Source organism: Zootoca vivipara, chromosome 4 (assembly GCF_963506605.1).
Source record: "Zootoca vivipara chromosome 4, rZooViv1.1, whole genome shotgun sequence".
NCBI classification, from domain to species: domain Eukaryota; kingdom Metazoa; phylum Chordata; class Lepidosauria; order Squamata; family Lacertidae; genus Zootoca; species Zootoca vivipara.
The window spans coordinates 38,388,993-38,411,778 of record NC_083279.1 but is presented as its reverse complement, the minus strand read 5'-3'; the positions used below and the strand labels follow the sequence as shown (position 1 = coordinate 38,411,778).

The window sequence follows — 22,786 nt, the reverse complement described above, 5'->3', positions numbered from 1 at the left end:
AATGGTTTAAAATATAAATGAGTATACGAAAGTGTTTTATGTTAGTATTGTAGTTTCTTTGTGTTGCTTACCTTTCATATATATATGTTATGCCAGGGGTGAGCAGACTTCAGGCTTATGAGGTTTTTTTACAAGAAGCCCAAGGTTTAGAGGGCTTGTTCAGGCATGGCCAAACTTGGCCCTCCAGCTGTTTTGGGACATCATCCCTAACCACTGGTCCTCTTAGCTAGGGATGATAGGAGTTGTAGTCCCAAAACAGCTGGAGGGCCAAGTTTGGCCATGCCTGGTATATATGGAGAGTGGAATCAACAACCTGTTGTAATCCCTGAGCCAGTCACTGTATATGGATGGATATATGAATCTGTATCTTGAGTTAGCATAGATCAGACATCCCCAAACTACGGCCCTCCAGATGTTTTGGCCTACAACTCCCATGATCCCTAGCTAACAGGACCAGTGGTCAGGGAAGATGGGAATTGTAGTCCAAAACATCTGGAGGGCCGAAGTATGGGGATGTCTGGCATAGATCAAGGATGAGAACTCAGAACTCTTAAAGTGGCCAATAAAAAGTAAAGGTACCCCTGACCGTTAGGTCCAGTCGTGGACGACTCTGGGGTTGTGGCGCTCATCTTGCTCTATAGGCCGAGGGAGCTGGTGCAAACAGCTTCCAGGTCATGTGGCCAGCATGACTAAGCCGCTTCTGGCAAACCAGAGCAGCACACAGAAATGCCGTTTACCTTCCCGCCGGAGCGGCACCTATTTATCTACTTGCAGTTGACGTGCTTTCGAACTGCTAGGTGGGCAGGAGCTGGGACTGAGCAACGGGAGCTCACCTCATCGCGGGGATTTGAACTGCCGACCTTCTGATCGGCAAGCCTTAGGCTCAGTGTTTTAGACCACAGCACCACCTGCGTCCCTAAAGTGGCCAATACTGTTGTATAAAAACTTTGCCAAAGGCCGCCAATCATTATGGAAATTTTATAAGTTAGAAACACCTAAGAACGTTAGCACAAGGAGAGAAATAGCTTCCTTTTAAAAACTGTTGTTAAACTATGAGGAGCTAGAACCACTTGTTAATTAACTGCAAATCACCCCCAGAGATTTCTCAGTTGATTCCAGTCTGCCTACTTCTGTGTTACACAATCCATATGGGTATTTTGCAAGCTTCAGATACTTATACTATTTAGAGGGGGGGGGGCAGAAAACTCCAGTGGCTTTTATAATCATAAATACTAGTTGCACATGTTAAATTTTTCTGTCAGGAAGGTATTAGTCTTTCATGCCTCTTAAAGCTGTGATTTGTTGTGAAGTTAATTACAAGTAAATTACAATAAAATGGATGAGACAGCTTGCAAGTAGGCAAGTTTAGGGTGGAAGTGCCAGCTTACTATAGTTGTGCAAAAGAATAAATTTGTGTAAGAAGCCAACTTCAATACAATGGATCATCTATTAGATTTGTAGGTGGGTTAGCTCATCCATTGAAGGTTGTTGCTCAGTGGTTACTATCTTTTAGCCTAGCCTACCTAATAATGTGAAGATACAATAGGAACTATAAATCCTTGGTTAAATTGGGGAGTGATTTACAGTAAGTATAAATGGCATTAAGTACTGCTGATTCCTTCTCTCCCTCCCTCCTGGAAAAATAGTCCAGTAAAATGCCTTATTTTGCCTTTCTTGCAGTCTAGGGTTCCACCTAGCAATGATTTCAAAGTGGGGATGAAATTGGAAGCCCATGACCCTCGAAACATTACCTCAGTATGTATAGCTACAGTTATTGGAATCACGGGTGCCAGATTAAGGTTGCGGCTTGATGGAAGCGACAACAAAAATGACTTTTGGAGGCTAGTGGATTCATCTGACATACAGCCAATTGGAACCTGCGAGAAGAAAGGAGGAATGCTTCAGCCACCACTTGGTAAGAGAAAAAGAGAAAGAAGGATCTGGAGGAATAGACTGAATTTACTGGGTTGGCATTTGGACTCTGTGCACTTGGTTGAGTTTGCTAGAGATCATACAAGTGAACCATGGATTCATGGCACTGCTGTGAGAAATGTCACTTAAGTTCCCAGGTTTTTTCTTCTACAAAACTCTGTGTAGCGTTGTCCTCCCGTTATCCTCTGCCCTTGCCCAGTTCCACCATCTTGATGATGTGTGACTTCTTCAAAGAACTCCACCCCTTCTCTATTGCAGACCTTTAGAACTGTCTCTCAGAAAAAAACCTGTGTGATGCCACCTCTCTCTCACTTCCTCAAGCCATATCTGTCCTGTGTGAAGTCTTTGGGGGCAGCTTCCTGGTCCCCCTTGCCCTACTGTCACTGCGTGTCACTGAAATAATACACATTCTTCCCTGTTTACCCTACGCCTCCATTTCCCTGTTGACGTCTGTGTTCAGTTGTAGGCCATAAGCCTGCAATAGATTAGGGACCTGTGTAGCGCCACTGATGGTTCTGTATGAATAATGGAAATAATAATCTGTTTAAAGCAGAGGTGACTAACTTGTGGCCTCCAAATGTTGTTGGACTCCCAGTCTCCCATCAGCTCCAGCCAGCAATGTCAAAGATGATCAGTTGCACATTTGGAGAGCCACGGGTTCCTTCCCCGGGTATGAAAAAGATGTTTTATTGCCTTCAGGGTGAGGGATGCATTCCCTTCTGAGAACTTCCTAAAGGCCACATGCCAATGGTGTCCAGAGGGGAAAGTGCACGAAGCAAATTTGCACCCTCCTTTCTACCTTCTGGGACGCAGATGGTGCTGTGGTTTAAACCACTGAGCCTAGGGCTTGCTGATCAGAAGGTTGGCGGTTCGAATCCCCATGACGGGGTGAGCCCCCAATGCTCTGTCCCAGGTGCTGCCAACCTAGCAGTTTGAAAGCACGTCAAAGTACAAGTAGATAAATAGGTCCCGCTCCGGCGGGAAGGTAAACGGCGTTTCCGTGTGCTGCTCTGGGTCGCCAGAAGCGGCTTAGTCATGCTGGCCACATGACCTGGAAGCTGTACGCCGGCTCCTTCGGCCAATAATGCGAGATGAGCGCTGCAACCCCAGAGTCCTCCGTGACTGGACCTAACCTCTACCTTCCATTTTGATAAGCAAGAGGCTGCATCATAGTGTGAATCAGACACCTTCCAGCCAGGAAAAAACACTTGGAGTGCAAAAGCGGAGCCAGTGAGGGGTGGGGAAAAAGAGAGACCCGGAGGTTCTCCACACCTGGCCTATACTGAGACAGAAAGTAATTGTTTGGAAACAAAATGGCTTGAAACAGGTGTTTCAGCACCACCAGTGAATGAAATTATCCATGTGGTCCCCCCCCCAAAAAAATCTTTGCAGTAATGTTTGCCGGATACTATAATGCAGTTAGTTTGCTCCTGCGGTACAGTATATGTAAACTGGCACATATCTTTATTGAGCCAGACAAGTGAGCCATTGATAAAGTATATCATACTGTATTTGGTCTTCATATGTTTTCTGAAGGGACCCAGGTGGCGCAGTGGGTTAAAGCACTGAGCCTAGGGCTTGCTGATCAGAAGGTCGGCGGTTCAAATCCCTGTGACGGGGTGAGCTCCCGTTGCTTGGTCCCAGCTCCTGCCAACCTAGCAGTACGAAAGCACGTCAAAATGCAAGTAGATAAATAGGAACCGCTACAGCGGGAAGGTAAACGGCGTTTCCATGTGCTGCTCTAGTTTGCCAGAAGCGGCCTTGTCATGCTGGCCACATGTTTTCTGAAGATAGGCAGAATTCCAGTGTCCAAATGGTGTTGTACAGCTAAATTCTTTTTTGAAACCTTTCCTTTGGGAGTTTTGCCGCATCTTGTTTGTTGGCTGAGCTTGGAGCTAATTGTGTGTGTAATTGCCTCCTGCTAACTGTATACAAAATTGGTATTTCCCAAGTGACATCGAACTGTCTGGTCCCAGAAATCCTATTCCGCTCGTAATACAATATGAGTCAAAACGCTCCCTTTCTGCTTAACGTGAAATGTAGCACTGTATTCCCCACATGTTGCACCAGGTGCTTAGCTTAGTATTGCTCAATTACGGTTGTAGCTTGTGGTGGGAAAGTGCCTCAGCACGATGCGCCCATGCTCACCCTCTATTTATAATCAAAACGTATCCTGCAGAGATAACGCCACTTAACAAAGGTTCTCTTGTTTCTTAAAAGGCATATTTTGGTAAATCTGTTACGCACAACTAATCCATTGTTGTCAATTTTAGGGTTCCAGATGAATGCATCTTCTTGGCCAATGTTTCTCCTAAGAACACTAAATGGTGCTGAAATGGCGCCTGCTTCATTCTTTAAGAAGGTAGGAGACTCGGCTGCAGTTGTATGGCTTGTTGAGGATTCCATTGCACTATACTGTTCTGTCCGGCCTGAAAAGGCAAGGAAGTTGTTTAAAAGGACAGGACTAGGAAGGGGAACATCCTTCCCCATCTTCGGTTCTTGCCTTTAGAAAATGCCTGTATATGTCTTGAGTTCAGAACAAATCTCTTTGGTTTTAACAGTTCTATGCTTACCTTTCCACAGAGGTCAAATTAATATATTAAAATATGTGTGTTATTTATTACATGTGATGTTCCTGTTCATGCATAAATGGTGTATTACAAATGTAGCATGTTAATTCCTGCATGGGAGAGGTTGACTTTTTTCCTGTTGAATAGTATGATGAATGTATCAAAGACTTCCAAGCATAGTGAACACCCATAAATTATGCCCCATCCTCCTTATTCCAGTCACTGTTGTAGGGATCATACACAAATGACAATGCAGAACACATTTTTATGCTAAAAACAATACACTCTCTTCTTGTAACAACCTCAACATTTTTGCTCCTTCTCTCTTGGTATATGATGTTTACATGTGTTTTAATTTGTGCTTAGTTTATGTTATTTTAATAACTGAAGCTCAATCCAGGTGAGACTGAGGCACTAGACCTGATGGTTTGTGAGATCGCCTGCTCTTGCACTTTTGACCCGAAGGAGCAGGTTCGTAGCTTGGGGGTACTCCTGCATCCTTTGCTGTCACTCAAGGCTCAGGTGGCCTCAGTGGAGCAGAATGCCTTCCATCAGCTTTGGCTGGTGGTCTATCTGGACAGGGATAGCCTAATTACTGTTGTCTATGCTCTGGTAACCTCAAGATTAGATTACTGCAATGCGTTATATGTCGGGCTGCCTCAGAAGACGGTTCGGAAACTTTAGCTAGTACAGAAGTCAGCAGCCAGGTTGCTCACCGAAGCAAGATGGTTTGAGCATATTACACCGATCCTGGTCCGACTGCACTGGCTACCAATTAATTTCCAGGCCCAATTCAAAGTGCTGGTTTTGACTTATAAAGCCTTAAATGGCTCAGGACTGCAGTACCTCAAGGACCGCCTCTTTCCATATGAACCTACCTGAACCCTGAGATAATCTTCAGAGGCCCTCCTTTGTGTGCCTCCTCTTTGAGAGGTCCAGAGGGTGGCAACACAAGAACAGGCTGCCTCTGCAGTGGCTCCCCACCCATCTGTGGAATGCTCTCCCCAGGGAAGTTCGCCTGGGGCCTTCATTATACACCTTTAGGCACTAGGGAAAAACATTCCTTTTTAACCAGACATATGGTTGATTTGATTAACATCCTATGCCCTTTTAAAATGTGGATGTTTTTGGAGGGGCGGGTTATTGGGGGGTTGTTTTTATTTAGATTATTTTGTGGTTTTATATTTTGATTTTGTTCTGTGAACCACCCCAAGACCTCTGGGTGTAGAGTGGTATATAAATTCAATTAGTAGTAGTAGTTAAACTTTTTTTGCCGATAATTTTATTGTGTTACTCATTTTGTAAACCGCTTTGAGGTTTGGTGGGTTTTTTTTTTTTACACTCAAGTGGAATAGAAATGTTATGAAATAAATAAACTTTATGAATTGCACCAAAGCTGGAACAGTACAAGTCTATTGTTCTGCGAAGGAAATGAAGTGGGTTGATTTACAAAGTGAAGAAATGAAATACGTAACGTGCCTAAGTTATGTAAGGAAGAAGAATACAAGTTATATTTACAACGTAAATTGTACTTTTAGTTACATGGACAATTTTACAAATGAAGCTATGTACCTTTTTATTATTAGTGCATGTCCTTCCCCACAAAACTTGGAAACCAATCTAATGAACAATAAAAAGTAAGGAAGGGTAGGGAACAAAACACCATCATGGAAGCAATTCATCATTTGAACATGCATTGAAGTCACATTATGCAAATCCGAATGGCTTTATAAAAGAGTCTCCTGTTAGTTTACAAACCTGCTTTAGGCATAGACTTGAAGATGGTAAATTGGTCAGTTCGTGGTCTCGACACTGACAGGTGACACTGCAAACTATTTTATCTTCTTAACAACACTGTAACAACTTATTCTTCTCGTGATTAGCAAAGCGTTGGAAATGTGTTGCTTGGTAGTTCTGTTTCTTTCATCAGTAATTAAGGAAAGAAATATGTATCTTAAATTTTCAACAAAAAATAGACCAAAAAAAAAGATAGGCGGTAATAGAAATATTGTAAATGACTAAATACTCCAAAGTGTCCTTTTGTTGATTTCTTTTAAATTCTTGCTTTTAAATTATTTGCTGCTTTTTACCACTCCTAAAACCTGTCATTTAGCTTAGAAACATGAATTTTTATCCATGGAGGAGATCTGGACCATAGAAAATAAAGGAAAAATGCTAACATATTTCCCCCCCCAGTACTATGTATCTTTTGGAACATGAGTCCTTTTAGGCATCAAGGTTATATGAAACTCATTTCCTTCAAGATCTCATGTGTGCATACCTGTTCGGCTCTTTTTGTCTTGGTAGGAACCTACAAAGCCTTCTCCAAACGGTTTCAAAGTCGGAATGAAGCTAGAAGCAATAGACAGAAAAAATCCTTATTTGATATGTCCCGCAACCATTGGGAATGTTAAAGGAGATGAAGTTTTTATTACCTTTGATGGCTGGCGAGGGGCATTTGACTATTGGTGTAAATATGATTCTCGGGATATCTTTCCAGTTGGATGGTGCGATTTAACAGGAGATGCTCTACAGCCACCAGGGAATAGTGGTAAGAATTTTTTATTTGTTAAATTCCACACATCAGGCTCATCTGGTCCATCTTTGCTTTTAAGCCTGTGTCTTTAAGGCTTTGATACAGCTGACAGAGAAGCTATAAGGAAAAATGTGTTGGCTTTTGTGTGTTTCCCATCATCATTTAATGCTATAGCAAAATCTAAGTAGGGTGAAATAAAGCCTAAGGCATCCTACTAGCTTTAATTAAATGTATTCACTGGCACCAGAGATCACCATCCCAATGTCTGCAGGTGCCATGGTGGCTACGAAGGTTTTGTGACTGTCACACTACAGAATTTGCCCACTAGTCCAGAAATATTGGTGACCTTGGTGAACTCTGCTCTATCATTTACTATCCTTGCAATGTAGCTTCCCCTCATGTTCATGGATTGGAGCCAAAGAGAGACAAACCTTGATACCTTTACGCTTGCCACCAGTTCAGATGTAATGAGAAACCGTAGGGTCACGTTACCTGAACAAGGTGTAGCAACCCTTGGGAGCTGCATGCTTCCCTCTCCCCCACTGTTGTGCTAAGGAAGGTGGTTGGAAGCTTCTTTGGATAATATGTAAACCATGGTTTCCCTGTGATCAGGGAAAAGTTGTTTCAAAACATGGCTTCTTCTCACAAGTCATCACTTAAACAGACTGATCCCATGGTTTTTCGTTACGTCTCAACTTAGCCTGTGTTATCATTGTCAGAAGTAGTGGCATATTACAACTCCTTAATGAACTTTTCCACAGTTACTATTGCATTGTTTCTCTTGTGCATGTGTGTCTCTCTCTTTCCCTCTCTCCCTCTCTTACATTGGTGTACTATATTTTGTTCTCATTACAGTTATGCCAAGAGATGCTGCTCAGCTGTTGAGTTGCTTATGGCACTAGCATAGCTATTGTCCATATAGTTTCTCTAGCAACTACTGTATTTTTTGCTCCATAAGACACACTTTTTTCCTCCTAAAAAGTAAGAAGAAATGTCTGTGTGTCTTATGGAGCAAATGCATGGTCCCTGGAGCCGAATTGCCCAGGGGCGAAAAGCAGATCATGCTTGTGGTTGTTTTTTTTAGAAAGAGCTAAAGGCTAACAAGAGGGAAGGAGGGTGTTTAAAGGAACTCGCTCAGCAGCTGATTGCAAGAAATCGGGGAGGGAGATAAGAGACGCTAGCTCCCTTCCCGGCCTGCCCCCTTGCCCAGGCCTCCATTGTTGTGTTTCCCCAGCTGACATGTGACTGGCTGATTAGATTATCTGTCTGGAAACTGTAGAAATGGCTCCCTTTCCTTTCCTAAAGAAGTTGCAGAACTGTGAGTGAGTTGAACCCCATAAAAACAGGATTCCCCCCCCCTTTGCAAGGTAAGCTCAACAACTTTGAGCTGATCCTCAAAAATGGAGCTTTCCCCCTTTGCAAAAAAACCTGCACAACTGTGAGCCGATGCTCAAAAAAAGGGACTTTTCCCATTTGCAAAAGAAGCTCAACAACTTTGAGCTGATCCCCCAAAAACAAGGCTTTCCCCCTTTCCTCCTCTAAAAATTAGGTGCGTCTTTTGGTCAGGTGCGTCTTATGGAGCGAAAAATACAGTACTTTTTCTAGATGCATTAAAAAGCAGGTTCCCTGGAAAAGCTGAGCAACTATCTCCTTCCTGTTTCAGAAGACCATAATTTGTCTTATATGGAGCTGCAACATCTGACTATTTGGTAATAGTAGAGTTTGGCTATGCTGGGTCTGCTTATGGATCCTAAAATAAATGAACAGATGTGGAAAAGTTGTAAGCTCTTGAACATGACTCCAAAATGATGATACAATAATAGTTCTACACATAATGTTTAATGCTCACACTTTATCAAAACAAGGATAAGCAATTGTAGAAGCAATTGAAGCATCCTAGTTGCTGTTATATGTTCGTAGTAAAGAACTGTCTGTGCTACTGAAAGCTGTATAAGCAATCAGTACTCTCAATACAGAAAGCCGTGTTAACATCCTTTGCTTCTTGTTCCATCCTTTCAATATGCATTGTTGCTCCAGTTAGTATAAGACTATTTGGTTTGAAAAGACTTTAATAAAGTTGTTGTTTAGGATCAGAGTTTTAAGCAGGGGCTGCTGCTTAGCTAGAGTACCCACAAGAGACCTGAATGCTTGATGTCTCAATTGTTTTGCCAGCTCAGCAAGAAACAAAATGCTTTGTTTTGTTTGTGGAATTGAGAGGGCCATTGTAATGCAAAGCAATGGCCTGAAAAGAGCAAAAGAGCTGCCCACCCCCATCCAACTACACATTATATATTAATTACAAAGAGACACTGCCGATAAACCCCCCCGCCCCATTTTAATAAACTAATATTTTAATGCACTAATATTTTAATACAAATCCTGTTGAGATTACAAAATGGTTTTAAAGTTTTGGCTCCTGTAGCTCAGCTGATATACCTTTGTACATGATGCAGTGTGTTGGCAGCTAGATTTCTTTGCTTGTCCTTTCACTCTTTCCAGATTCTCTGACCCCATGTAACCTTTGATCCCCTCCTCAAGAGGGGGTGGTTAAGGAAGTATGAGCAGGTGACTGATGGTCACTGTCAATAGAGCCCACAGACAATATGTGAATTGCTTTAGCAGCCTCCCCTCCACACTGTTGCCCTCCCCCTTTCTCTTCCTCTTAAACCAACAAATGCAAATTGCTGCACCCTGATTTGCTCGTGCAAAATTTCAGTGCCCGCTGTCCAAGGCAATGTGGGCTTTGTTGCAGATCTCCTTTTTCAGTCTAAAAAAGCAGTCCTATGAGATTGGGTCTTGAACCTTACAAGTGGCTAATGTAAATGACATCTGCATCTCTGGAATATAAAGGTAGGAGACCTGTTTAAAAGGAAATTGTTTTTATATAGCGTTCCAGCAGGGGCTCATTATTACTCCATTTGCAGCCTTTGTTCAGCAAGCACTATCCATCATTTATTCCAAAGAGCAGAAAGTTACTGTGTGTAAAAGCGTGTACCTGCTATTTTACAACCTGTGGCATTGAAGGGTGTTTTCTTTGTATTTGTGAACTCTGCTGTCCTCTCAGATTTTTGCTGCACGTTAATCCATTGACATTTCAGTGGAGGCAGCCATAGACTGTAGCACAAACATGTTTATTCCAGATAAATGTGGTTTTGCAATGTGTGAGTGTGGCAAGTGTGTGTGAGAGTGTGCTATGAAATTTGTGTTTGTGTGCAGTGAAATTACATTTTCTAATAAAACTTTATTTTTCAATTTTTACACCACTGATGATTTTCTGAACATCGGAATATATGGAATTTAACTTCACACAAATGTACCTTTTTAATAATGTTTCATTCTTCAACAGTAGTATAATACAAGTGGTTGATAACTTTTGAATGTGATGAAGAAGATAAGCAACATTGTTTAGTTAGCTAAAAACGTCTCCAGAATTGTATAAAGCTATATGAAAAAGAAATGTATAATCTGTAGGGTGTGATCTAGTCAAACAACAATATACATAGGAACTGGGCCAGATTTCACGTGTTAAAATTTTGTGTCACATAAATAAAATATATTTTTTTATTCTCTATGAATGTATTCTCTCTGTAGAATTTTCCTGCTTTACACAAAAACAGACCATGCAACCTTGGTTATGTCTTCCAAAAATTGGTGTTCAGTGTTTGATTGGTCCAAAATGGTGCCACAATTTTATTTTTGAAAACTGAAGTGTTTTCCCTTTCACATTGAAGCAACTGCATTTAGATATGGGAGGACATTGTTTTACCAACTGTGGGACTTTAAAATTACTTTGGGGTTCTTCTTGGATAGTAGAAAAACAAGCTCAACAGAAACATCAAAACTACATTTATTTTGATGTGAAGTAAGGAGGGGAAAAGCCATCTTCTTCTGTAAGACACATGAAGGAATTGAACAGCGTACTTCCTTGACCAAATGAAACCAATCACAGAAATCCAAATGACTGGAAAGTCAAGGGGTAGAAGGCAGAATGATCAAAACCTTTTCAGTTAATCAGAAGCATTGATATATATATGACTTGCTGTTCATAAAGAGTTACCACAAATATTCTTGAACAAATTCCATTCATTTCAGTAGGGCCTGTGAAAGCAAAACTCCCAGCATTTTGCCAAGAAGTTCCATTAAATTTCATTTAGGGTTTTTTTGGGGGGGTGGAGCTCTTCTGTTATCTCATTATGTTCTAACTGGTGTTGCCAGAAAAGAAATCACATGGCCCAATTTTGTGCCTCTAGCAGCAGCTTGATGCGCAGAAACCAGCTTTTCTTTGCATGAAGTTTAACATTAGCCACTTGCATATTTGTGCACCTCAAGCTTGCTGTCAGAGACACCACTTCCCTATCTAGTTAAAAAGTTAGCAGTCCTTGTTTCAGTTCAAAATCACTTGAAAATATCTCACTGTGGACATACTTCGAAGTGTAATTGAACTTTTTTAAGAATACTGCTTCCTGAAGTGTATGCATTCTGATAAATGTATATTTGACTTCCTTCACAGTTTCGGGTACAAAGAATAATTCGAAACTGCAAACATCCCCTTCCAAAGTGACCCGGCGCTCAATGCAGTCTCCTCAGAAATCTGCTCCTGTTCCTCCTTCTACATCAAGAGGAAGGAAGCCTAGCCGGGGGAAACCAGCGGCTCCACCTGCAGTCCCTAGGAAAGGCAGGTCTCCCAAAAACACCCCTGTAGCGAAAAACGCATCTCAAAAAGAGAATCTCAAAAAAAGGAAAAAAGGCTTGAAACCAGGAAGGAAGGTGAGAGCATATTATCTGTTTACCATCACAATTGCAGTCGATGTTTTTATGTTTCTCTGGCTTATTTTTGTACTGATTTCCCCACCTGAGTTTCTTTTTGAAATGTGCAATTGCGCAAGCAGTTTACTAGGTGCCATATTGAACACAGCATCCTTTTCAAGGTGACACTCTCTTTGAAGGAGCACAGGTTCCCCGATCAGGTTACAGCAGGTAAATCATCTTGGGGGTAATTCTGGATCCATTGCTGATACTTGAAGTGCAGGTGGTCTTGGTATCGCGGAGTGCCTTCCGTCAGCTTCAGCTAGTGGCCCAGTTGCACCCTTATCTGGACAAGGGACAGCCTAACTTCTGTCATCTGTGCTCTGGTAAACTCTAAGATTACTGCAGTGAAATTTCAGCTGGTGCTCACCAGGGCAAGACGGTTTGAGCATACAATGCCAGTCAGCTCAGGACCACAATACCTCAAGGACCACTTCTTCCCGTATAAACCACCCCATATCATGTAATCATTATCTGAGGCCTTTCTTTTTGTGACCCCTTCATGAGAGGTCTGAAGGGCGGGAACATGAGAACAAGCTTTTTTCTGCGGTGGCTCCCCACTTATGGAATGCTCTCTCCAGGGAAGCTCACCTGGCACCTTCGTTGCGTATCTATAGGCGACAGGCAAAAACATTCCCCTTCTTCTAGGCCTGTGACCAATTAAAAAAAAACCTATGGCCTTTTAAACAGGGGTGGGACATTGTTTTTGTTTGTTACTATGTTATGTATTTATATTGTAAACCACCCTGTGATCCTCAGATGAAGATAAGTATAGAAATAACAATAATAAAAGGTGCAAACAATATATTTTATTGAATGTACAGTGGTGCCTCGACTTACGAATTTAATCTGTTCCGAAGGCACCTTCGTAGGTCGAAAAAATTGTAAGTCGAAAAGTGCCATTGGAAACGCGTTTTCCCATAGGAATGCATTGGGAATGGAAAAATTTGTAAGTCGAAAAAACCCTATCTAAAACTGCCGCGGTTTCTGTTCAGATGTCGAGAAATTCGTAAGCGTGCAGCCATTTGCCCCACTCGTAAGTCGAAAAATTCGGTTGTCGAGTTGTTTGTAAGTCGAGGTTCCACTGTATTGGGGACAAATATAAATATATTGTTTAGATTGCTACATTCTAACATTTGCTGATACTGGGAGAGTGCACTTGGGACCAGATTACTCGAGAGACCCCTTTATCTCTTACCTCCCCAGTAGGCCGCCTCTTTTGAGCTGGGCCTGCCCTTTTGTACATGTTATTGGTGAACCTTTTAGGCCTTGGAGCTTCAAGTACCGGTATTGTTTTAAAATCAATCCTTAGTTGTTTTTGACCTATTTTTGCTTTTTAAATTGTTTGACATTAAATCACCTTGATACTGGTTTGAAAGAGATATTATTATTTCATTAATTTATGAACCACGTATTTGTCCTCAGCTACCCATTCAGTGTTAATCTAAATGTGGTTGCCAAAAGAAATATCCCTTTATTTGATTTCTTGTTGACTCTGCTTTAACAAGAGCTGCTTCAGTGCAGGCTAACTTTACGGACAAAGATTGCTAATTAAAGCATGCATTTTTGCCATTGGTTGCAAGGACAGTGGCAAAGAAGAATATCAGCATCTGGCATCATTATCAATTAAAGTATCAGCCGCTTTATTATCCATGGGAACTAGACATGCAAGTGGGACACAACTGATGTGGCTTACAATGCCTGAAGCTACCTGAACCTACCACTGTACATACCATAATAGGGTAGTGATGTGTGAAATAATCTTGAGCTGTGCTGGCCAGTTTTAACAGATTATCTCATGTGGTTCCCTAGCCTGTGATGAGATTCTGATGCTGACCCTTCTGGAGAACCCCTGAGAAATGGGTTGGGACTGGGAGTTGCAAAGATCTAGTCTTTATACTCTTCTGGCAGCATTCTATAGTTAAGAGAAATAAGATAGCTTCAGCAAATGATGATCTGAAGGCTGTCTGTCTTCTGATAGAAAATAGTTATATTTATCGTAAATTTTAAAATATATATTTCTTCTTTTTTAAAAAAAACAGAAAAAAATCTTACCAGTGCAATCTCCAGCATTTCCTCCTCCCCTTACCTCTGCAAAAGTGGACAACAGTGCACCTCAGATACACAAAGATGGACCTAGTATCACTGGTGTAACAGCGGCTGTCATTTCAACAGGTAAAATGATCTGGCATGCTCTGGTCCATGGGGTCATGAAGAGTCGGACACGACTAAATGACTAAACAACAACAAAATGATCTATAGCTTGCATGTCTGTCTATATAAATCTTCTGGGGGCACTGCTGGTTGGTTCCAGAGTGTCATGAAAGCACTGGTAAAAGTAAATGGATTCAGATACTGGTCTGCAGCTAAGTGGTAGAGCATCTGCTTGCACGCAGGTGGTCCCTGGGTCAGTCGTCAACATCTCTAGGTAGGGCAGGGAATGTCCCGTTTGAAACCATGGAGAGCAACTGTCTGTTGTAGACATTACTGAGCTGGATAGGGCTATGTCTGACTCAGTGTAAGGCTGCTACCTCTGTTTGCGTCTTTGACACTGGATCCGACTCCTCATTTTGTGTACAGGTTTGAAACTCAGAAGAAAGCAGACTGTGGGCCCAATAACTTTACTTTTTTAAGTAGCATCTTTTATGGATGCATGAAAGTCCACAGTAGTAATAGAAAATAATAATAATAGGAGGAAGTAGTAGTAGTAGTGATTGGAAAATGAAGCTATGGTGCATGCTACTGCTAGCACCCTGTTCCCAAATCTCTCACTTGGCTCTCATTTCTTGCTAGACATTTCTTTCACTGCCTTCAGAGTTAGCAGCGCTCTACCTGCACAAAATAGGCCTCCATTGGTCTCAGGTGTCTTCTTGTGTCTTCTTGCTTGGCTGAACAGTTTGCTTGTTACTTCCCTGCACAGGCTAAAGAACTATCTGGCTCTGTCAGATATAAGAGCAGATTATTTCCCCAAAGCAGTATTCAGAATGTCTCTGTGGCTTGGTCCTATTCTTTCTCTCCCTATTCTATCGTTTTTGCCCGTTTACCCATCCAACAACCATTCAGCTTTTCTGCAACCTCATTTCTTTTGCCTTCTAGATTTCCATGTTGCGGCTAATCCCCCCCCCTTTCACCTTCTGATACATTCTCTAGCCCTGAAAGTGTGTTTATTTGATCTCTTGCTTTCTTCTCCACCTTTCTTGTTTTGCTTTGAAATTCCTCTTTCCTTCTTTTATTTCTCTTTCACCATGTTCTGTTATCTTATCTTTTCCCTCCCCCCTGCCTTCTGATCTTATTTTTTCTTGCCTTAATTCCGACCTTCTGTTTTCCTCCTGTTCCTCTTACCTTCTGTTTCTCTTTCTGCTTTTCTCTCATTCCGTGTAACATGGGCACGCGGAAGCTCTACCACAGTTACCTCTCATCAACATCAACAGACTGTATTTTCAAATGCCTATGTTGAAGATTTTCACACCATGAACACATTAATTTCCTGCCACATATTCAGTGAGACTTTACCAAGACACTTGTAGCCAACATTCCCTATCCAAATATGGGAAGAGTACCTTGATCAGGGGTTATTACAAGGGCAAACAAAATATAGAAGGGAAGGAGCAGCATTTGCTCCTAAAGGCGTATTTGTTAGCTCTATAGTTCTGGAGGATAACAGGCAAAAGCAAGGAATGTGGGTATATAATTTGGCAAGGTCAGTTATGCTTGTCTAGATGTGGCAAGTGTGTGGACATTTGTGCACCACCACCTGTTGGAGTTGGAGGTTAAATAAAGCATATGGAAGTAGTTTGTTTAGTGTGGGTAGATTTTACATAAAGGACATGGGTGGCGCTGTGGTCTAAACCACTGAGCCTCTTGGGCTTGCCGATCAGAAGGTTGGCGGTTTGAATCCCTGTGATGGGGTGAGCTCCCGTTGCTCAGTCCCAGCTCCTGCCAACCTAGCAGTTCAAAAGCACGTCAAAGTGCAAGTAGATAAATAGGTACAGCTGCAGCGGGAAGGTAAACGGTGTTTCCGTGTGCTCTGGTTTCCATCACGGTGTCCCATTGCACCAGAAGCAGTTTAGTCATGCTGGTCACATGACCCCAAAAGCTGTCTGTGGACAAACGCTGGCTCCCTCGGCCTGAAAGCAAGATGAGCGCCGCAACCCCATAGTCGCCTTTGACTGGACCTAAACCGTCTAGGGATCCTTTACTTTTACCTAGATTTTACATGTGAAGCATCAGCTCCTCTGTTCATCATCTAATTCAGGCATCCCCAAACTTCAGCCCTCCAGATGTTTTGGACTACAATTCCCATCTTTCCCAACCACTGGCCCTTTTAGCTAGGGATAATGGGAGTTGTAGGCCAAAACATCTGGAGGGCCGCAGTTTGGGGATGCCTGATCTAATTACAGCCTAAAAGTTTAGCTATTTGCAAGCTTTTGGAATAGATCAAAATGTATAGAACATGTTCATCCAGTTCATTCTCAATGAAAACTTTATGAAATACTATTTGGTCTGGAATGCATTGTTTGCAAATTCTTTTTTTAAAATGTTTTTTTTTACATTCCTCCTTTTTTCTCTTAGTTTGTGTCTATGTTAACAAACACGGAAACTCTGGGCCTCATCTGGACAAAAAGAAGGTTCAGCAGCTTCCTGATCACTTTGGACCGGGTCCTGTGAATGTAGTGCTTCAGCAGGCTGTGCAAGCCTGTGTGGACTGTGCCTATCAATCAAAAACAGTCTTTGGATTCCTGAAGTCGGGGCACCATGCGGGAGAGATCATCACTGGTACTTCATTGATTTTATTTTTATATATAAATGGATTTATATCCCTTCTTTTTGCAGAGTCTCAAAGAAGCTAACAGTTAAATAGAATCAAATGTCAATAAAAACGAAGCGTAATAAAACAGTATAATAAAAACAGCAGCAGAACTAATAAAACAAACCAGGAGGCTGTGAAACATGTTTGATAATGGCAAAGCATACTTTGGTAGATGAATGAGTAGCAGATTTTCTTATTAGTAAAATGTGATTCAGTTTTAGTTTTTGTGCAAAATCAAGACCAAAGATTAGTGTGTCATATTCACATGTCATATTAAACCATGTGCAGGTACAGCGTGATGGTGCATGCTGCTCAAAAGTTCCCCTGCTGCTGCTGCTGAGACACAGACTTAAGCAAGCCGGTGTCTGGCTAGTCATGTTTCACCCTCTGGCCCACAGTTTGTTTCCTCCAAACAAACCACAGGCAGTAAGCCAAGAGCAAACCACAAGCCTAGGTTCTCATGACTCAAGCTAGATTAATTTTTTTCCATCGGTGGCATAGCAGGGAAGAATTGTTTTGGGAACTTTTGAGCAACCTTTCATTCACATGAAAACCTTGATTTGTTTTACTATGGTTTAATGTGATATGGGAGCTAGGCCTTTGATGATAAACCTACAGCCATATAACTTTATGTTAAATTACTTGTATCAGACCACGGTGCTGCCTTTATTTAAAGGATAGCTTAGCCACAGTTACTCCAGATTAGCCAAGGGACAAAACGTTCAAGCTTTGGTATTGAAATGGGCAAAGACAACACAAGAAGCACGTCAAAATGTTCTGCCTTCTTTTACCCCCTTTGTTTCAGTCAAACCGGGGGGGGGGGTTGTCTTCTGCTGTAGGCACTGGTTTTTCAATCAATCCCGCCGTAATTTGAGGTCTTTTTTTTACCCTATAGCTTCCTTTGATGGGGAGAAGCACGCCATCAGTCTTCCTTCTGTAAACAGTGCCTCGTTTGTCCTGCGCTTCTTGGAGAAGCTCTGCCACAGCCTGCAGTGCGATAACCTTTTCAGCAGCCAGCCCTTCAGCCCTTACATGGGAAGTGCATACAGCCCCTCCGAATATGATAGAAACAAACCAGGTAATGCCCTCCACCACCCTTGCCCAACCTGCATTTTTAGAAGTTATGGTGTGTATTTTTAAAAAAACACAAAACACAGTTGGATTTATATTTGTGAAGATCAGTGTAAACTAATCTAGTGCGAGCCATTTTAAGTCTTGTGCTTAAGATGTGTTGTTGTTCTCCTTTGCTGCCTGATACTATGTTTACACAATCATAAGCAAGCACTGATTAATTCAATGGATTTTGCAACCTTACGTCTTTAAAGGAAACCTCTCTGGTGTGGCATAGAAATTTATGATTTTTTATTTTAAAAATATGTTTTAGTGTCAGCTTGTTTCTAGATTTTTGACATATACAGCAATATACACGTATAAAGAAAAGCAGAATATTCCCTTGTGCCTTGCGTAGGGCTAATTCCACACACAGTTGCTGCCCAGGCATTATCCTGGTCACTGGCTGTTGCAGAAAGAAAGCAAACTGATTTTGATAACCAATTTGAAAATTTGATACTCCTCGCCATCAAACCTCATATTTATGCTGCTGGATTTTTGGTGTGGATTAAATAATTCTGGTTTTTGTCTCTCCCCCCCCCATCAGATTTGTAAAGGAGTATTATTTATTTATTGCACTTATTAGAAATTGATTGTTTTTGCAATCCATATATATTGTACAGTGGAACCTCGGTTTATGAACACCTCGGTTTATGAATTTTCGGTTTATGAACGCCGTGGACCCATCTGGAACGGATTAATTCACTTTCCATTACTTTTAATGGGAAAGTTCGCTTCAGTTTATGAACGCTTCAGTTTATGAACAGACTTCCGGAACCAATTACACCCATGTTTCAGTTTATGAACGCTTCAGTTTAAGTACTTCGCGGACCCGTCTGGAACGGATTAATCCACTTTGCATTACTTTCAATGGAAAAGTTCGCTTCAGTTTATGAACGGTTACTCCGCGGACTGTCTGGAACGGATTAATCCACTTTCCATTACTTTCAATGGGAAAGTTCGCTTCAGTTTATGAACGCTTCAGTTTATGAACAGACTTCCGGAACCAATTGTGTTCATAAACCGAGGTACCACTGTATACTTACCTGGGAGTAAGTCCCATTGAACTCAGTAGAACTTCACTTTTGGGTAGCCATACATAGGATTGCTGTGTGAACATGAGATTATATATATTGCTTCCTCAGATAGCCACATTCAGATGTTAATTGCAAGTTTGAATCTACCCAGTTTTACAGTGGTCTAGGCATTACATTATTACTTAATTTTATAAAACAATGTATTCTCAGAAGGTTTTCTGTTAGACAACAGTGATTAAAAAGCAGAGTTACTTCCTAAAAAAATGCTCAAACAGCATTTCCATCATGCATGCCAAGTGTGTTATTGCAGTAACTCATCAACTGTCCTATGAAAGCTCCGTTATCCCTGTATGAATTATGTATATGAAACAAGGGGCAGAGAGAAATGTGGCTGAAAGCCTAAGGCCACTGAGGATGCGCATGACTGAGGAGAGATGGGAAGTGGCCAGATTTCCTGGCTCACTCTCTTTGTCACATGATACCCTTCCAAGCTTATTTCTGTACCCACAATTTTCAGGAGCTGAAATAGTCGAAGGCTGTGCTTTCAATATTTTTGAGAAATATTGGCATCTGCCATGGCCATTAAAAAAAAGATGCACAGATGGTTAAGTATGCACATTTTAATCATTGCTTATTATGTCAATTGCTGCATGCTGCAGTGAGCAAATTGACTACAGCCCCTCTAGTTTGTGCTATATGGTGTTTCCGTTTTCGGTGTAGAATACACCTTTTCCCCCTGCTTGCGGGTGACATCAGGTGGGAAGTTCAGCTCCCCCTAGTGACTGAAGGCAGAAATCACTGTTCATATTTTTAGAAGCTTCTGATGTTCTCAGATCAGCCGTATTCTGCCTTTACCAAGTGTGTTCATGGCATGCATGCTCTTTGTTTCCGGCATATTATAGTATTATATTTTTTTGCTTTTTTATGGTTTGTGTGTCTGTTTAGTACCTCTAGTCTTTTCCTCCTGTAGTGTTTTTTTTTTTAAAAAAATTATTTTTACTTCAGTTGTGTCTTATCCTTCACTCTTTTTCCTGCCCCTTGGTCAGCTCATTGCTAACTTTTTTTCTGCTCTCCATTTGCCTCAGCTTTCCCCTATACCTCTGAACTTAAAAAGAGAGAGGGCCCTTTGGTTTCTAGTCTATATTTCTCCTTCCTTCCTTCCTTCCTTCCTTCCTTCCTTCCTTCCTTCCTTCCTTCCTTCCTTCCTTCCTTCCTTCCTTCCTTCCTTCACTGTCTGCAGCCATCCCTCTGTCATAGTCAAGTTGTTCTCCGTTTTGGTTTTGCCTCCTTACGCCAAAATCCTAACAAACATTTTGGGGCTTATGGTCTTGATGAGCTAAGTCACCCCTTAGGCATGGCATCTCACACCTGACCTCTTCAGTGGACCCTCCTTACATTTTAGAGATGAGGTGCATCTGCCCGGGCCGGTTCATCTGCCTCTTCCCTGGTAGCTTCAGGAGTCAAATCTTCAGAAAGAAACTCCTCTCATGATCCCCCTCTTGGCAGTTACCATCTTGGATGCCAGCTCTGGAAGCACCCTATCAACTTACTAGACCCCGTCTTTCTAATGGCTTTCTGTTAGAGAACTGATCTGAGAACACAAGGGAACACCAAAAGCTTCTACAAAGCTGAACAGGGATTTCTGCCTTCAGCTACTAGGGGGGAGCTAAACTTTCCACCTAATGTTATCAGCACATGCATGGGAAAAGAGCCCTTCTCGAATACCAAATGGTATCATTGTAATTGCTTTCTCCAATGACAGTGCTTTGGAACGATTTCTGCAGAGGAGCACATACGGGGAAGTGATTACACCAGAATGTAAGATTGACATACATTTTGCATAGAAAGTTTTATGAGCAAGATATTCACAGATCCATGCAATGTAGAAAAACCCGCAAGGGTTCCCATAGGTGTTTTTTTCCCCTACAGAAACCAGCCCAAAGCATTTCCCCAAAGGAAATGTGGGGACTACATAAGGCACTGAGAAGTGGGTTGTTGTTTTTAAAAGTGAATCCTTTTTTCCCTCTCCCAGCAAAAGAAGAAATCTCTGACAACAGAAGTACAAAGCGATATTCTCAGGATTTGCCATCCTATACTGCCCCCCTGTCTCCTAAACTACCAAGGACTGAAGCTCATCCCTCAGAAGGTTATATTTTGTTGTTGTTATAAATTGTTATATTTCTTTTAAAAAGCAGCACTGCATTTCTAGGCAGTCTAGCCCAACAGCCCTGTTTAGGGAGGCTTTTAATGTTTAAGAAATTAGTGTATTTTAATGTTTCTGTTGTAAGCCGCCCAGAGTGGCTGGGGAAACCCAGCCAGATGGGCGGGGTATAAATAATAAATTATTATTATTATTATTATTAACCCCAAACCCACATGAATAGGAGGATAAGTAGCTACTAGCCATGGCAGCTATGTTTCACCTGCATTGTCAGAGGCTGTAAGCCTTTCAGTGCCAATTGTTGAGAATATCAAGTGGGAACAGATCTGTTGCGCTCGGGTCCTCCTTGCAAGCTTCTCATAGGCATCTGGGACTCTTCTTATTTTCTCATGCAGTCCAGGTGTGTACTGGATTCTGTGGCAGGCACACCCAGCTTAGATGGGGGAAAATATTCAATAGACAAATAACACACTAGGCTACTTCCTTAGGACTGCACTATACGGTGTAGCTCACTGATTTCAGTGTGTTTACGTCTACATATATTTTTCAGTACTAGGACAGGCAAAACAAGCTGCATTTTTCTAATGAAATGAAATTTCATCTAATGAAAACTGGGAATATGTCTAAGCATAGTTTCGTTACTTCACCCATTAATAAATTAACACCCCAAATCCATACACATCTGGGATTACTGCCACTTCTACAGGAGCCCTGTTCTCTGAAATCACCCTTGTTTGTGTGTTTTTATGAGGATCTAGTTACCATATAGGCACAATGTTCTTACCTCTGTGTCTTTTCCACTATAAGTTGGGGAGAGATGGTGCACTGGCAATAAACAGCATCAGGCTGTCCAGTGCAGATGGGGAAAATGCTGTCTTGTTCGTGTCTTTGAATGGAGGGAGCCCTTCCATTCATAGAAGCCTAATTTGAATACCAGCCCTTTTTACAGCAAAGTATTTGTAGACATAGCTCTTTTTTTTCTTCAAAAAAAACCACCCCCTATTCTCAAGGGTATTGCCATAATACTTCCTAATGTAAATGCATTATTTATGTTAAATTACTTTATACAGCGGAAACCTTGCCAAGTGAAGAAAATGGCACTTCCAAAGATCACAGATTTTCAGAGGACTCAATGGATTCTGCACTTAATTTAGTCAATCCCGCAAGCCCTAGCTGCCGGAATTCCACTGAATATCGAACCTCAGGGAGTGCAGCCTACTACAGGAATTCTCTTCCGCCAGTGACTGCTACCTCAAACACAGCACCAATTCTACGGAGACTGTCGTCAAGTTCTGCTGGGAACAGCAGTTACTATGAAGTCAACAGGAACAGGCTGCAGAGGAGGATTGAAGGTACAATCTAGCCAGTTAAAAGTCCGTGCTCTGTTCTGTCTTCTTAACAATATATAAACTCATATATTATTGCTTTTTTGTCTTGTTGAACAAAAACTACAGTTTTTAAAAGCAGGTTCTGAAGAACATGCTTTGATATTGCAAGGATTTGAAAAAGTCAAAACTTGCAAAGTATCAGATGTGCCAGAAAACAAGTTAGCCACCCAATCTTACTCTGTAGAGGTTCCTCATGTTGTAATAATGTCCTCCCTCCTGAGTTTATAAGGGATTGGGCTGGTTATAGGTCACTGAAGAGCCATTTCTGAAATGTAGGAAAAAATCATGGTTGAAGATTCCTGTCTTCCTTAACCGTGTTTTAGGTATTTCCTCAACTCTCCTTGATATCTCAGAAGTTGGTAGGTAGTTAATTCTCAGTTGTCACTTCTGTTCTTGAACCTGCTGTACCTTAGATATAGCGTGGTGTAATCTGTAT

General features: G+C 41.6%; 1 protein-coding gene across 2 annotated transcripts in view; it reads left to right on the top strand.

The window, feature by feature from the left end:
- The window catches only part of SCML2 (Scm polycomb group protein like 2), a 46,215-nt gene that overhangs the window by 17,922 nt on the left and 5,507 nt on the right, over positions 1-22,786 (top strand). For both annotated transcript variants that reach the window (XM_035115397.2, XM_060273510.1), the window contains 9 exons: positions 1,681-1,915; positions 4,206-4,294; positions 6,810-7,053; positions 11,549-11,805; positions 13,887-14,019; positions 16,417-16,620; positions 17,550-17,732; positions 20,834-20,947; positions 22,033-22,314. In XM_035115397.2, the coding sequence (XP_034971288.2) occupies positions 1,681-1,915; positions 4,206-4,294; positions 6,810-7,053; positions 11,549-11,805; positions 13,887-14,019; positions 16,417-16,620; positions 17,550-17,732; positions 20,834-20,947; positions 22,033-22,314 (1,741 nt within the window). The remainder of the gene's footprint in view (positions 1-1,680; positions 1,916-4,205; positions 4,295-6,809; positions 7,054-11,548; positions 11,806-13,886; positions 14,020-16,416; positions 16,621-17,549; positions 17,733-20,833; positions 20,948-22,032; positions 22,315-22,786) is intronic.